Source organism: Geospiza fortis, unplaced genomic scaffold (genome assembly GCF_000277835.1).
Source record: "Geospiza fortis unplaced genomic scaffold, GeoFor_1.0 scaffold11, whole genome shotgun sequence".
In the NCBI taxonomy this organism is placed as follows: domain Eukaryota; kingdom Metazoa; phylum Chordata; class Aves; order Passeriformes; family Thraupidae; genus Geospiza; species Geospiza fortis.
In genome coordinates this window covers 4028260-4042886 of record NW_005054304.1, presented here as the reverse complement: position 1 = coordinate 4042886, position 14627 = coordinate 4028260, and the positions used below count along the sequence as shown (strand labels likewise).

General features: G+C 40.0%; 2 protein-coding genes across 4 annotated transcripts in view; both read left to right on the top strand.

The window, feature by feature from the left end:
- Positions 1 to 193, top strand: part of LOC115949521 (tyrosine-protein phosphatase non-receptor type 13-like) — a 51729-nt gene extending 51536 nt beyond the window's left edge. Inside the window, exon 15 of the mRNA XM_031066476.1 lies at positions 101 to 193. Within this exon, the coding sequence (XP_030922336.1) occupies positions 101 to 193 (93 nt within the window). The remainder of the gene's footprint in view (positions 1 to 100) is intronic.
- Positions 194 to 916: 723 nt separating this feature from the next.
- The window catches only part of PTPN13 (protein tyrosine phosphatase non-receptor type 13), a 34189-nt gene continuing 20478 nt past the window's right edge, over positions 917 to 14627 (top strand). Inside the window, exons 1-10 of one of the 3 annotated variants that reach the window (XM_031066418.1) lie at positions 917 to 1073; positions 4285 to 4708; positions 4876 to 4973; positions 6814 to 6870; positions 8157 to 8249; positions 9554 to 9661; positions 10379 to 10510; positions 10740 to 11194; positions 12165 to 12308; positions 14088 to 14181. In XM_031066418.1, the coding sequence (XP_030922278.1) occupies positions 1034 to 1073; positions 4285 to 4708; positions 4876 to 4973; positions 6814 to 6870; positions 8157 to 8249; positions 9554 to 9661; positions 10379 to 10510; positions 10740 to 11194; positions 12165 to 12308; positions 14088 to 14181 (1645 nt within the window). In that variant the 5' untranslated portion in view covers positions 917 to 1033. Of the gene's footprint in view, positions 1074 to 4284; positions 4709 to 4875; positions 4974 to 6813; positions 6871 to 8156; positions 8250 to 9553; positions 9662 to 10378; positions 10511 to 10739; positions 11195 to 12164; positions 12309 to 14087; positions 14182 to 14627 lie in introns of those variants that run through there. The other 2 variants (XM_031066419.1, XM_031066420.1) reach the window with 2 other exon arrangements.

Here is a 14627-nt window from a genome sequence, read left to right as displayed (position 1 = left end):
CAAATTAAGCTGCTGCTTTACAGCATGTTTTGTGTGGCTGTCATATTATGGGACTGAAATAGGAGTTTTCATGTTTTGAAGGTTTTATTTTTTTCCTTAGCTTGTGTGGACAAGCATAGTGAAGGAGCACCAGACGGAGAATCCTGCATTAGAGGCCTGGGTACAGGCAAATACCAGTACTCAGTATAATTAGGACATGCACCTATGTTGCTTTCAAGTTATATTTCCAAGAGTAATTAAGTTAAATGATAAAAGATAACAGGCTGACACATGATCTGGACAACACCAGCCAACTTGAGTGGGTACACCATAATCTGGTGATCATGTGTCAGTTTTTAATGAAGCATTGAGCTTCAAATGCTTACCTTTGTATAGGTATTGAAAACAGCACTTCTAATTCTGTCTGATACCCTATTGAAAAGCTACAGCCCATTTTATCTGTGAGATGGTTTTCACTAGAATGGATATATTCAAGTTTAAAAATTACTGAAAATATAAGTTCAAGACCTGGAACATTAACGGAGAGATTTGGTAAATAGATCAGCATTAAGTTATTTTTCTCTTAAATGCCAGCATCCCTTGTGACTTCCTCAGGGTGTTTGAAAACCCCATCTTGCAAAATGTAATAGTTCTGGTTGTCATTACTCAGCACTAACAGTAACAGAGACAGATTAAATAATAACAAAACCCCTTCTCATCTAGCCCAGGAGTAGCTTTAAAGAGCTACTTTATAAATCTCACATTACCTTTGACTCCTATTTTAATAGAAATCTCTTTCATCAGTGCATTTTGCTTCAGGAAAGTTTGAATGCTGTAACTGTGCACAAGCAAACACTGAATTCTTTGTAGGCTAAAAGAAATAATTTTCTTATAATAATCTTTGACTTTTTTTTCTTTCTCCATTGCGTAGAAGAAGAAAATAACTTTGCAGAACACATCAGATGGCATCAAGCATGCCTTTCAGACTGACAATAGCAAGACTTGCCAGTACCTTTTGCATCTCTGCTCTTCCCAGCATAAGTTCCAGCTACAGATGAGAACCAGACAGAGCAACCAAGACACTCAGGACATTGGTAAGGACTGTGATGCTGTGTTAGTTTGTATTAGCAATCTATATGTATTTTTGTAAGGAGGAAAACTGAACTGGAGCTTCAGTAATTGTGCTGAGTGCTGTGTGTGTGTAGATCTACATTTGGAGGGTTTATACTATGAAGAAACCCTACTAGCTAAGCTTGTTTAGATTTTGTTTAAGGGGTGGGAAAGGAGTTGGGAGAAGACAGAAAAGCTGGCACACAGCAGTTCCTCTAAACTAAAAGGAATCTAAGAACAGGTCACTAATAGTACTTCCCTCTTTAATTAAGTAAAGGCTTTTGCCTTTTCTTTCGGAAGTATCTTGAAGGTATTTCAATAGCAGGACTTTTACCTTTTGCTTAATATGAAAGGGATTGGTTTGATAATGTGGAAGTAATGATGTGATCGTGGGAGTGCAAGTGAAACAGGGGAAATTCCATGATGCTCCATCTCTAAGCTTGGGTACAACTCTCTTTATTTTCCATAATGTTGGATGGGCCTAGTAAGGAACAACATGGATACTAATCTTTCCTTCATAATTCCCATTTCCTTCATAACTTGTGTGCATAACAGAAAAATGTAAAGGCATTCTTTTTAGCTAGAAAGTATTAATTGGATAATGTAAACAGTGAAAAAAACCCATCTGTATGAATTTCTTCACTGTTTGGAGCAGAGCTGACTTGGCTGGCTGGCCATCAGTGTGGTCTGGAAGTGCTGTTTTGGTCAGTCTACCTGCTCATGCTTTCTTTGTTCCTTGTTATCTGTCTGCATTCTAGTTGCTGTTAATCCAGACTTCCACCAGTGTAGCTGGGATGAAGTTTGACCACATTGCTGTGGACATTGTAATCTCTAATTTAAAATTAAAAGAAAAGAAAAGGGGAGGGGAGGGAGTGGGAAAAGGCTTGTAGCAACTATCCAGCCTTTTTTCTGTTCTGTTGGGCTCAGCCAACTTCAGGCAAAGAAATAAGACCAAGTGACTTAAAGCCTTTTTACCATTCTCTGATTTAGAGTTTGCTTATCCTGAATTGCAGAGAAAAGCAATACAGGAAAGGCTTTCTTGGCTAGACAAACTTGGTTTCTTTTGGCAGATGGAGTATGTGTTGTGCTGTGGGAGTCTGGGAAACAATAGTTTGCTTCTGTACAGTGCAGATCACTTGGAAATCAGAGGTCCCAGATTCCACCAATCACTTGTAATCAGAAGCAAACAAATCAGGATTATGGTTAAATCCAGCTCACTGATTATTAAAAGTAAAAACAATTAAAACAAAAAATTTGCTGTTGTCATAACTTTGCTAAATCTAAATCAAACCCTTAATATGCCAGTAAAAGCTGGTAGTTGGAAGCATTCAGCAAAATAATAAAGAAAAGGACATATATAATAGTAAAGAAAATGGCATTCTGGATTCCAGAAAGGGCATATGGAAAAGCAAAACAAAAAAAAAAAAGGAAATTAGGGGTTAAGTCAGCCTTACAGATGATGAGTTTTGAGCACATGAGAATTTTCAGTTACGGAATTGGCAGAAGGTTTGAAAAGCCTAATGCCTACTAATGCCTATATAATATAGTTAATGGTGTGAAAGTATTCATCTGAAATCCATAGAAATTCTGTTTGATGTTCTCAGAGGGTAAATACAATGTTAAGAGAAGAAATCTCAGCACATTTTATTCGGGTAGTCTTCCCCATGATGGCAACACAGCAAGTGCAGCTGTCATTGATGCCTTCTGTCAGAGTCAGGAAATTGGGATTTGTGGATTTCTGGTCTGATTGGGCAAAATCATTTTTCTGTAGCTTATCTAGTCTGGTGGCTGTGGCTAGAAGAGGTGTTTGGTGTGGATAAGGAAGTGGTAGTTGTATACTAATTCACCTGATGAAAATACAGAAAAACATACCTTCCACAACTAAATCTTCACTATCTCTATGCCTGTCATACAGAGCTTGAGTTACTGTGGCAGTTTATTCCGGCCTGAGGTATTGGAGGCAGTAAAGTCTTTTGGAATGGCAGGACTGAGGCTGCATTTGTCAAATACACTCTTTTCTAAATGCCACAGTATTTACCATTAAACCTAATGGGTGATGTGTACCAAAAAGTAGAATTTTTCCCTTTGACTTACAGTGCAGCTTCCTAAAGCAACTTGTTTCCTACATGTATAGAGGGTTAAAAACCCCCCACTGGTTCACCCTAAATCAGAAATATATATGCGGTTGAGGATTGCTTTTCCTGAGAATTCCCTGTGAACTGGCTCTGAGACATCAGTGAAGTTTATGAAGGGTCCAGGTGGCCTGATTTCCTTTAAAGTCTCTAACCAGCCAAGCAGTTGCCACAGCTTATCAGGTTCCTGTGTGAAAGCCAAGCCACAGCCTGCTAGCCTTAGGAGGCAGTTAGGGTAATAGAAAGGAGCCCTGCTCAGCTTTGCTCTGAATTAAGAGGGGTTTAGGCTAAGATGTATTATTGTGAATTTGCTTTCAGCTAAGAACATCCACCCAGACAGTTCCCACGACTCAGCTGACAGGAATTTAATTACAGCCCAAGACCTGTTTCTCACTGCTGCTTAAGGGAATCCTTGCTAATGAGTCCAAAAGTCTGGCGAACCCCAGTCAACACTTTCTGTTTCGTGCTAGGTTGTTTGTGGCAGGGCAGGTCCTTAAGTGCACCTGAGTGCACTGGTGCTCTGTAAGTGGGCAGAGATGCTGCCAAGCCCTCATGGCCTTGCAGCTGTACTGTAAATGTGGAGGGGCTCATGCCAAGAAAACAAAGCAGTGGATGGATGGAAGTTTGGTAGCATCTGATAGAGTGGAGATGGGGGAGCCCTATTTGTTCAAATCCTTGAAAAGACTTTTATTAAAGGAAGATGTAGTGTTCCAGGTCACTTGGCTTGAGGATATTATTTGTTTTGCAGAAGGAGATATGTGTCTGAGTCTAAGGCACAGCAGCCTGACAGGGAATATGAGTCTTCATGCTAATAAGAGGATAAATATTCTGTGGTTTTGGACTTTGGGTTAGTGTAGTGTCATGAACTCCAAACTTTGCTTCCTGAGCAAACTCCATGGTGGGTGATTATATATCTCTGCTAAGCATCTTGAGAAAATACATTTTGTGTGAGTTGGTTGTTTGAAAAGCATGCTTTGCACAAGGTGCTCTCAGTAGCTCTACTGAATAACTTTAATTGTTTGGGTTTTGTTGGTTTGTTTTTTTTTTTTTTTAATTTCAACAGAAAGGGCTTCATTTAGGAGCCTGAACCTTCATGCAGACTCTGTCAAAGGCTTCAACATGGGCCGAGCCATCAGCACTGGCAGCCTGGCCAGCAGCACTCTGAACAGACTCGCTGTCCGACCCCTGTCTGTCCAGGCAGAGATCCTGAAGAGACTGTCCTGCTCTGAGCTCTCGCTCTTCCAGCCACTTCCTGGCTCTGCAAGGGACAAGAACGAGAAGAGTCCATGGGAGGAAAGACCCAGAGTTATGAGCAAGTCGTTTCATGATCTGAGCCAAAGTCACATCTCTGTTTACCCCCCGAGGAAAAATGTTATTACTGCTTTCGACTCTTCCCCAAAAAAAATAGAAGATATCATGGGAAGGGTCTTTCAGCAAATGCCAAAATTTGATACTGGATCAACAATGGGAGCATTAAAACCAAGCAAGTAAGAGTCTCTCTGACCACCCTGCAGTATCTTTGTGTACAGTCAATGTACATTTTGCATCAGTTTTGATTTATTATTCATGCCATTATTTTATTACATTGATCCTTCCCTCTCCCAACTTCCTCTTCCCTCTGTCTGGTTCCCCTTCTCTCCTTCTCCCCTTTAAGTTCAAAATCTCATGCAGGTTTAAGTAGAAGCCCTGAAAGAAAGAAAAATGAATCAGACTCATCATCCATTGAAGATACCGGTCAAGCCTATGTTGTAGGTCAGCATGCAAAAAATAATATTACTGTATTTACTAACAAACTTCTAAAATTGCTTTGGGTGTAATGCTTTGGTATATTTATTAACTGATGGTAATGTTCTGATTTGAAAGTGGGAGTAGAGTATCACATGTTAAAGCAATCCAGGCCATTATTGCAGGGAGTCCAAAAAAATCCTCCTTTGGTCAGCACCAGTCTGTCCACAGGGGTGTAAAGTAAGAGCTGTAGCAGAAAACAGCTTTCAGGTTATCACTTCAGGGTGCCATTTGGTTATATGGATCTTTTAATAATTTGCTAATCTTCACAGTCTGTTTGTGAAGGCTGAACTTTTTTAGTGTTTTCTGTGGAAAGGAGGTAGGGAGTGGTTGTTTGGAAATGACTGTTCGGTATCAGCTGGGTGTTGGCCAGTGCCTCTAAGTAGTAGCTCCACACTTCGGACTTTTTCCTTCTATTTTTGGGGGTTTTTTTTCAGATATAATAAATTAGTTAAAAAAATTTTTGCAGTATGCTGGGTGTTTTACAAAAACACTTTTGTAGTGAGGCAAGCCAGATGCACTTACTCCATTTTCTTGGCAAGGATTGGAATGCATAAAAGTAGTTTTACTATTAGCTAAAAGAAAGAGCTTACATTAAAAAAAAACAACAAACAAACATTCAGAGCAGCTAAATAGACTTAAACTAACACTGGGTTATTAAAAGTGTATGTTTAGTGTCTGTGTGTTACCAGTTTCTGGTTCTGGAAGGTTCTCTTTATAACAACAGAGACTATAATGACGGAAATATTTGCAGCCTTAGCTGCTGGTTGGCTTTCCTGTAGTTACAGGACATCAGAAAAAGTGGAAGATGGTTAAGTGTCTGGGGATGGGGTCATTATAAACAAACTAAAAAAAGGCAAACAAAGCAGTGTGACATCCCACATCTGCACCCCATGCACTTGGAACCAAGAATGACTTGGGAATGATGCATTTTCAGTGCTGAGAGCATAAATGCTGAGGAGTGAGATGAGGTGTGCAGGTTATGTAGTGACTGATTGCAGCCATTTACTCTTTACCTTTAGTTTTGTGATTAATATGATCATGTGCTTGCCCATGATCTTCTGGGCAGCATTTCTGGTGAGGGTCTTAGCCACATGTCAGAAGGTCCTGCTGGATCACACTGCCTGTGCTGGGGACATAGGTTCTTTGCATGGTGAAGCATATCAGATGGAACTTTGGGGTTCATAGGTTTGGAGAAGGCCAGGGCTGCTTTATTTAAAAGCTTGAATTATCTTCCCTCATTTACTTTCATGTATTGGTACATTTATTATTTTATCCTCTTTAAAGTAGGGCCACATTTGCTTGGCTGTGATAATTTCAAAGAAAACATGATTATATATGCAAACAATTTTAAATAGAAGTAGCTTGTTCAAATTGCTTGTTACTGCAGCAGGGATTTTGTTCCTTAAAAAAAAAAAAAACAGGACATATGTTGTGTTGGTTTATTAGGCTCAGCTTATTCAATATCCATATTGTTAGAAAACTTAGTCTTTGACTTCATTGCTCAAGATCCATTACTTTGATCTGAAGTTAACCATGGTCATAAAGGCCAAACCTCTGTCCTTCCTTTAATTCATTGCCTTTGCATGAGCTACCATCTATCTGAACCTTAAACTACAACTAGAGCACATGAGTAATTTGGATTTGCTAATACAAAGCTAGTTTTATGTTTATTCATTTTTAAAAGAAGTGGTTTGCTATTGTGAATGAGCTTGTGTGAAATGTGTAAAGACTGAAATAATTCTTGGTAGCTTTTTTATTTAAAAAAAATTGATAACAGTGTCTAATACTTCCATGCATGTCACAGGTGTTAGCATGAATACTTCAGAAAATCTCCTGTCATCAGCAGCATTAAAAGAGAGTGGTAAGTTGATAAGTAATTAGTTCAGTCAGTTTGTCACTTGCAAATGCTTCACTGTTCCACCTGTCCTGTGCCTCTGTCAGTTAGCTAGATAGGACCTTTTCCTAGTATTTCCTTTCCTAGTATTTATTTTGGATTGCTTCTTGGGGGAGGTAGGTTTAGACATCTGTATGTGATATTTTTCAGATATGAAAGAGTGAAGCACTTGAAGGGTGTTCTTTCCTACCAGAATCAAGTGCTTGAAAGCTCATTTCCCTTATTTAGGAGGTTATTGGTTCTGTGGTTTCTTTTTAGTTCTTTCACTCTTCAGGCTTGATGTGTTTTTGAGGGAGATAAAACTCCTTTTCTGGATGATGTGCAGCCTGCTGCACTCTCCTGCATCACTTGTTCTGTGCTTGTACCTGTGTGTGGAACTCATTGGTTTCTGCAGTTGTGGATTGCCTCTTCCACTTAGGGCAAAAGTATCCCAGGCACTCCTGGACCAAATGAATGTCTTCTCTAGGAAGCAAATCCATGAGTTCAGACTTGCAGTATGTTGGTGTTTCCTGAAGTTTCAGGAGATTTGGCTTGTTTATTTGTTTGTGTTTTGGTTTTTTTTTTTGCATTTGGTTGGTGTTTGTTAGTGGGGTTTTTTTTCTTCACCAGATTATTCTCCTTGGGTCTCTTAAATGCCTGGCTCTACTTCAGCCTGATGGGAAGCCTCAGGAGTCAGAGTTGTATTGTGAGGATGCTCAGATTTTAGAAGAGGTGGAATCAGCAGCCTGTGGAGTTGCAAATGAGGAAGTAAATTGAAGCAAGAGAAGTTTCAGTAGATGTTTCTAATTTTGGTTGCTTTTTAATGAAGAGACACCATTAAGAGAACTCATTGAGTAACCTTTCAGTAATTCCATATAATGACCCTCAGTTTCAATTTTACCAATGTGTTTGCATCCTCCCTACCTATGAGCAGAGCACATAAACACAGATCTAAACATTTTCCTGAATTGAGACTAATGAAATTAAAGATTCTAGGACTCAGTTATGTTGTCCCTTCACAAGTCTGTGCCAGCTGCTTTTCTTAGGAGGAGTAAAAGGTTTTTAACTGCTGAAGATGGAAGTGGGTTAGAAGGGTTGTGGAGGTTTTTTTCTGTGTTTGGCCATGGCTTAGAAGATGAAAGCTGAACCAACTAGATCAAAACAGCTTTTCAAGTTATCAGAGAAGTAATATTTTTTTAATGGAAAAGAACTTTAAAGTAAACTTGAAGGGAAGTGTTGAGGCAGTGTCTGATCATGAAATGTTGGCTTTACAGTTGACTCTCTTCAAACAACACAGAACAGAGTTGCCACACCAGAGAGAGAGATCACTTTGGTGAACTTGAAAAAGGATGAAAAGTTTGGCTTAGGTAAGTGGCTTTAAAATTGCTGTTGACATGTATTTCTAGAAGCCAAAAACAAAATAAAGTTTTCTGGTCTGTGTTTAAGCATTTATTGTAGAACTGAGCAAAGCAGTGCAGGCAGTAGCTGGATTTTGAAGGCTTTTAAAATGCAGTTTCTGTGATGTTAAGCAACTCTGTTTTTCAGTTTTTCCATATAAGTGTAGGATAATATTAATATTGTGAACTAGTCATCCTTGAAGTTGGCCTTTTAAGTTTATCTCTGTTTTCAGTATAGAATTTTGTCTCTGTGGAACTTCACAGCTTTGAGCTGTGGTAAATGCTTTAAATGAATGCTTTAAAAAAAAAAGACACAATAAAAGCATTATGTGCTAATTGTGGAGTGTTTTCCTTATTCCCGTAATATCAGATGGAACACTGATTTGATGTTAAGGAGCCTGGGAGATGAGATATTTGCATTACATTCCTTCCTCTGCCACTGAGTTTTTTGCATAAGCCCACATAATTTTTCCCTGTATGAGTAATGAAAAATTTTATGTCAGTGTTGTGCTTTAGGAAGACTCTCTAAAGTGTCCTTAAGGACATTGTTCTGTCATTCAAAATCAGATTGTAGTGTAAATTTGAGAGGGGAAAAAAGCCTACAAGACAGTAATACTTAGAGTTTACACTGCATAGTAATGTATAAGTTGAGCAGAAATGAAAAAAAATTCAAAAGAAATGTACTATTTCTCCTCTTTCTTCCCCATGCAATTTATGGTAATTTGCTGTTTAAGCTGGAATAGAGAAGACCTGATATCTTCTGCTTTTTTTTTCCCCTTCTGGAATATTTGTCCCAGGTTTATGTGGTAGAATGAACAGAAATAGATTAGGAGCCTCAAAATAAAACAGAGACATTGAAAACTTGGATCTTAAGACCAGGGTCAGACTTCTTTGTGAAACATCAAACAATGGAGAAAACCAGAAATTTTTATGTGATAGAAAACAATTTTTATGTGCTCAGCAAATGTACATTTCATGTCACCTGTTTGTGTGTTTCTCTTGCCAGAGTTGTCTTCTGTAGCCTTTGCTGGAGTGTCCTGATCAGACAGACAGACAAAGTCTAAATCAGTTGCTTAAAACAAGAGTATACAATAAAGCTTTATGAAAAAGCTTTGCTGTCTGTTTCCATGCAGATTGAAATTTGAGGTGTCTGGGGTTTTTTGCTTTACATTTATTAGAATGACTAAGTTTTTGTTTGTTCTAGAAGATGGACTTGTGTTAAGTTATATGGTGATCACTGACATTTTTGCCTGCTTTGGGCCTTTTCTTCCTAGGCTTTCAAATAGTCGGTGGAGAGAAGACAGGGAAACTTGATCTGGGAATTTTTATTCATTCAGTTATTCCTGGAGGGCCAGCTGATTTGGAAGGGACTCTAAAACCAGGTGAATAGCATAAAATGCAATCTGTGGCTCTGGGTATCACAGTTCCTTACAATAGTGACCTTCAGTCACCTTCCAGACAATTTCTGAAAACTAGTGATGCTTCATTCTTAGACTATACAAAAACAACAATCTTACAAATCAATGTAAAAATGATAAAGCCTGAAGTAGCAGAAAGTTGAAGTTATACATAAAGATAAGGGCTTTATTTTCCATTGTCTGTCTTGCAGATGCATTGTAATTTAAAGTTTTTAAAACTCAGTATCCCTACTTTAATTTTTTACATTTTAAATTTTTAAATTCTTAAATTTTAAAGTTTTAAAAAGTGAAATGGAGCCATATATAACCATAACTGTAGTGGGGGGGCAGAGAAAAATGTATCTTTTTTTCCTTCTCGTCATAGTCTGTGTCTTGAACTGAACTGCATATTGCTCATTTAACATCTGATTTCTGTTTTTTCTTTTTTCTTATACAGTAAAAGAGAAGGTAGAAATCAGAACATGTAAAGATTTGGCAGGTTTAAAAAGAGGAAATATAACCAGTTTTTGTGGTGTGGTTTGGGGTTTGGCTTTTTTTTTTTCATGATTAGAGTTCCCTATTCCAGCATCACTTGAAGTTTGGTAATTTTTAATCTGTGCATTGTGTAGAGGTTGTCAGACCTGTACTCTATGGGTAAAAATGTAGGTGTTAGGCTGTGTCTGAACAACCCCTTTTGTGCAGGGCACCGCCTCATATCCATAAACAGCACCAGTTTGGAAGGTGTCAGCCAGCACGCAGCCTTGGAAATCCTGGAGAACGCTCCTGAGGATGTGACACTTGTCATCTCCCAGCCCAAGGACAGGCTGTCCAAAGGTAGGGAGGGATGTGCAGTCTCCCCTGTGAGCAACCCCAGCTAGCTGGGAATTGTGTTCAGGGACAGGATGGAGAGGTGGTGTGTGAGGGTAACCATTGGGGTGGTGCAGTGTGAGCAGAGAGCTTTCTGCGGGATATCTGGGCGGGTGAAACCTTCCTGGGCTGTAAGCTGAGAAAAGGGTGTCGTGCTGCAGATAAGCTGATGGCTGTCTTGTCTCCTGCTTTGCAGCATCGTCTAACACTGCTCAGATCAGTAATGGAGCCAGGGGTTACTTGAGGAGGCCCTCCTCAGTGCAGGACACCGAGGCAGAGTCCTCTTCCGAGGAGCACAGCCGGTGCCGCGCTCACCAGAGGCCCATTTCGGGCAGCCTCTCCGGGCTGTCCAAGCGCGATGGAAGTGTGAGCTCCCAGGATTCCAGGACCGAGAGCGCCAGCCTGTCCCAGGGCCAGCCCACCTTGGGCAAACGTGCCAGTGGCAGAGCCCAGCAGGATGCCCAGCATCACAGCGAGCCCCAGGCTGGGGCCTCGAAAGCCCTCGAGAAGAGGAGATCCTCGTCGGACAGTACTCGAGTGAAAAGTAAAAGGCCCGGGGTAGTGGAACCTGTGGAGTATTCAGACCGAGGGGATTCCGACATGGATGAAGCAACTTACTCCAGCAGTCAGGAGCAGCAGCCGGCTAAAAAGGCATAGTGGATTTCATATGAATATTTCCCATCAGTGTGAGAGTGGGATTGATAGCTGTCTCTGGGTGTCAGGATGTGAGGGAAGAGCAGCCTGGCCTAGCCTGCAGCTAATGCCAGAAGCTGATTTCTAATAGCATGGTGATTTTGTTCAAAACAAATAGAGAAAATCACTTCTGTAACTTGGAATAACTTTCAGCTTTCCAGTGTCACAAGATGTGTCTTATTAGAGGCAGATTGTGCTTTGGGATGAATCTGCAGTGCACTTCCTGAGGCTGTAGGAAACCTCCTTTCAATTCTGTGTGTTTGTCCAATATGTTCATAACCTAGTGACTGCTCGTAGAGGTAAGTTTATTCCCTTGGCAGATAAATCAAGTTTTTCCTCAAGGAAAGTAGGAGTGATACATCTGGAGTGGGTAGCAGCAGAACTCATTGTCTTCTGGGATTGATTTAATCCTTGAAAAACTGCTCTTGTGCATTAAAATTCAGCAGTGAGTTATGCTCTTGAGCAGATACAGTTGCTGCTTCACCTTTCCAAAAGGGCACAGTCACAAGTACTGCAAATCTGTTTGCAGCTTGCAGTGATTTCTCTGTTCATGTGATAGAGGTTATTCAATTAAATTGCGGCAGCTCATGCTAATTAATCCAACAGACTCTAGGCTGCTGTACTGCTGAAATACTGCAGTTTGTGTTCTGTAACCAGCTCACTTGGACAGTAAAGACTTGGCTGCTAAAGGCCAAGTGTATTTGTGTGCTAAACCTGTTCAATGGCAGGAATGGAAGAGTTGAAGCAGTGAGCCTTGAGTCTTATTAATTGGTACTTTGCCAGGTGGACTCCGTCTGACTCAAAACCGCACCCTTTAGGGTCTTAGCTGAAAGCAGCTGTTCCAAAGGCAAAAGGCAAATCATTGTCTCTTTTTGTTTTGTTTGTTTCTTTCTCTCTCTCTCTCTTTTTTTTGTTTTTGTAAATAAAGGATTCTTCCTCATCGAGTACAACAAACAAAGTGAATTCTAAAAAGGTTTCTACAACGCTTCTTAAACCTGGAGATATCTTTGAGGTTGAACTAGCAAAAAAAGATAACGGCTTGGGAATAAGTGTCACGGTACTGTTTGACAAGGTTTTTAGATGTTTTCTCTTTTTTCTCTACTCCCAGCAACCCATTAAATTGCTAAATTACAAGGAAGCAAAATATTTTCTAGAATTACTTTAATTTATAGATTTATTGATGTGTGGTTAATCTTACCAAAGCTGAAAAGTAATACTATTAATTTATATTCATTTTTTTGTCATCTGACCTTTAAGTAATTCTTGTTTTTTGTTTTATGGTGGAGCCCCAAAGTCCTAATAGACTCTTATCACAGATGCTGCTTTGTGAGTACAAAAGGCAAGATGGTCTTTGTCCCTTGCTACCTAATCTTGTGGCAAATTTGCAAGGAAGGAAGTGAGACCCTCCCAGACTGGCACTACAGGCAGTGGAAGCAGTAGTGTTATTTAGGGGTATCTGTGCATGCTCAGTCACATTCACCATGTTCAGTGTTCTCCCTCTGCTGGAGAAAAGGCAGAAAGCAAAAAACTGTATAAACTCAAATGAGATCTGGCTGACACTGCTGTCTTGCAATAGAAGGCAAAACCATATTTTTTAAGACTGATTTCTCTTCAGGCTATAATAATTTGAAGGTAGTTTTATGTTTAGGGACTGTCATACCACAGAGTGGCACTTCAGGGAAGAAGAGAATAATTTACATACATTTTCCACTGCATCTGTTCCTGTATAATATGTAAATGTAAAATAAATAAATAAATATATGTATATATATATGTATATATATATAAATATGTAAAATATACATTTTAATGTATTTTAATATTCAGCTATTTTCAGTGGAGGAATTACTTGGAAGCCTAGTGGTGTTTCCATATACATGGGTAGGATTGTAAGAGGAGCAGAAGGAAATTCTGTTATTTTGGCATCTCAGTCTATTCAAAGTCATGTTCCATTACTTGAGAGAGTTGGAGGAGCAGTGGTTGAGCAGGAGTTGGTTATTGAGTAGCACCAGACCTGCATGCGCTGGCTTTGTAGAGATGTTAGAAGATGCCAGCCAATTCAGAGATTTCCCTTGGGGGGTGACCAGGTGGTGTCTTCACTCTCCTTTGCTTTTCCAGCCCCCATTCTGCCCCTTCATTGTTTTGCTGTGCAGTGGTGGTGAGGAGAGGTGTGCAGTTACCTGTGGGTTGTCTGGGTGCTTTGGGAGTGAGCATTAACACACTGTTGGTCTTCCTCTTCCCTCCAAGTCTGTGGAGCACAGTGAGCCAGAATCACACAATGGTTTAGGATGGAAGGGACAATTAAAGACCATCTAGTCCTACCCCCTCTGCAATCAGCAGAAAGGCCAAGGCCCTCCAAAAACAATGTCAGTTCAGCTTGAGCAGCTTAGACCTTCAAACTTGTCTGAATTGAGAGAAAGCAGCACTCCTTAATCTCCTGTTACATCAGAGAAGTTGTGTTGGAGTAGGACACTGCATGCTTGTGCATCTCCTGCTTTGGCATGCTGTGCTCTTGCACATCTCTGAGCTTTGGTGTGCATGCAAGCATGTAAAGTCCGACAAAATGCAGACATGTTTCTGCTGAAGGACATTTGTTTGTGTTTTGTGCATTTGCATTGTGATGCATTGTGTTTTTACAGTCTTCTCACCCCAACTTAATTTGTAGCAAATTGCATGACTGCACAGAACATGCTTGATGTAACATTTTGATTTTGATAGTTTCTCTGTTTTTTCTACGTGCCAGTAGCCCAAATGCTTCCTAAGAACAGTTTTCCTTGTGTGACACTGTGTTTAATTACTAAGTATTCTAACTGCAAAAAGACTAACAATCCTATTTTTGTTTTCTGTTTAGGGTGGTGTAAATACTAGCATAAGGCATGGTGGTATTTATGTGAAAGCAATTATTCCCAAGGGAGCAGCTGAAGCAGATGGCAGAATAGAAAAAGGTAGGATTTCCATTCTTTCAGTGAGGACTCTTAATGTGGAAAAAGGGCAGAGGACTGTCTGGGGGGGACTTGACAATATCCTGTGGCCTGGAAACTAGCACTCTGTTTGCCTCCTGTCCTTGCACCTTTTTCAGTGGGAAGAAGAACTGTTTCTCCAAGCTGTTGCAGATGGCATTTTAAATATTGCCTTGATAGCTAATTCTGCAGGTGAATATTAAAAAACTAATGTAGAACAAATGCAGAACCAGCAATGCTGAGGCTGTGGAAGGGAAAAATAGGAGATAGCTTGTGGGATTTTTGTTCTCTAAAGCAGCCTATGTTAATGGAGAATGCTTCTCTGTTCCAGGCACAGAGAGAGAGGGCTTTGTGTTTTTTGTGGCCTCCTTGCTTGGCACGCCTGGCAACTCAATACAGAAAATGCTGTAATTGTTATGGCCCTTCTTGTT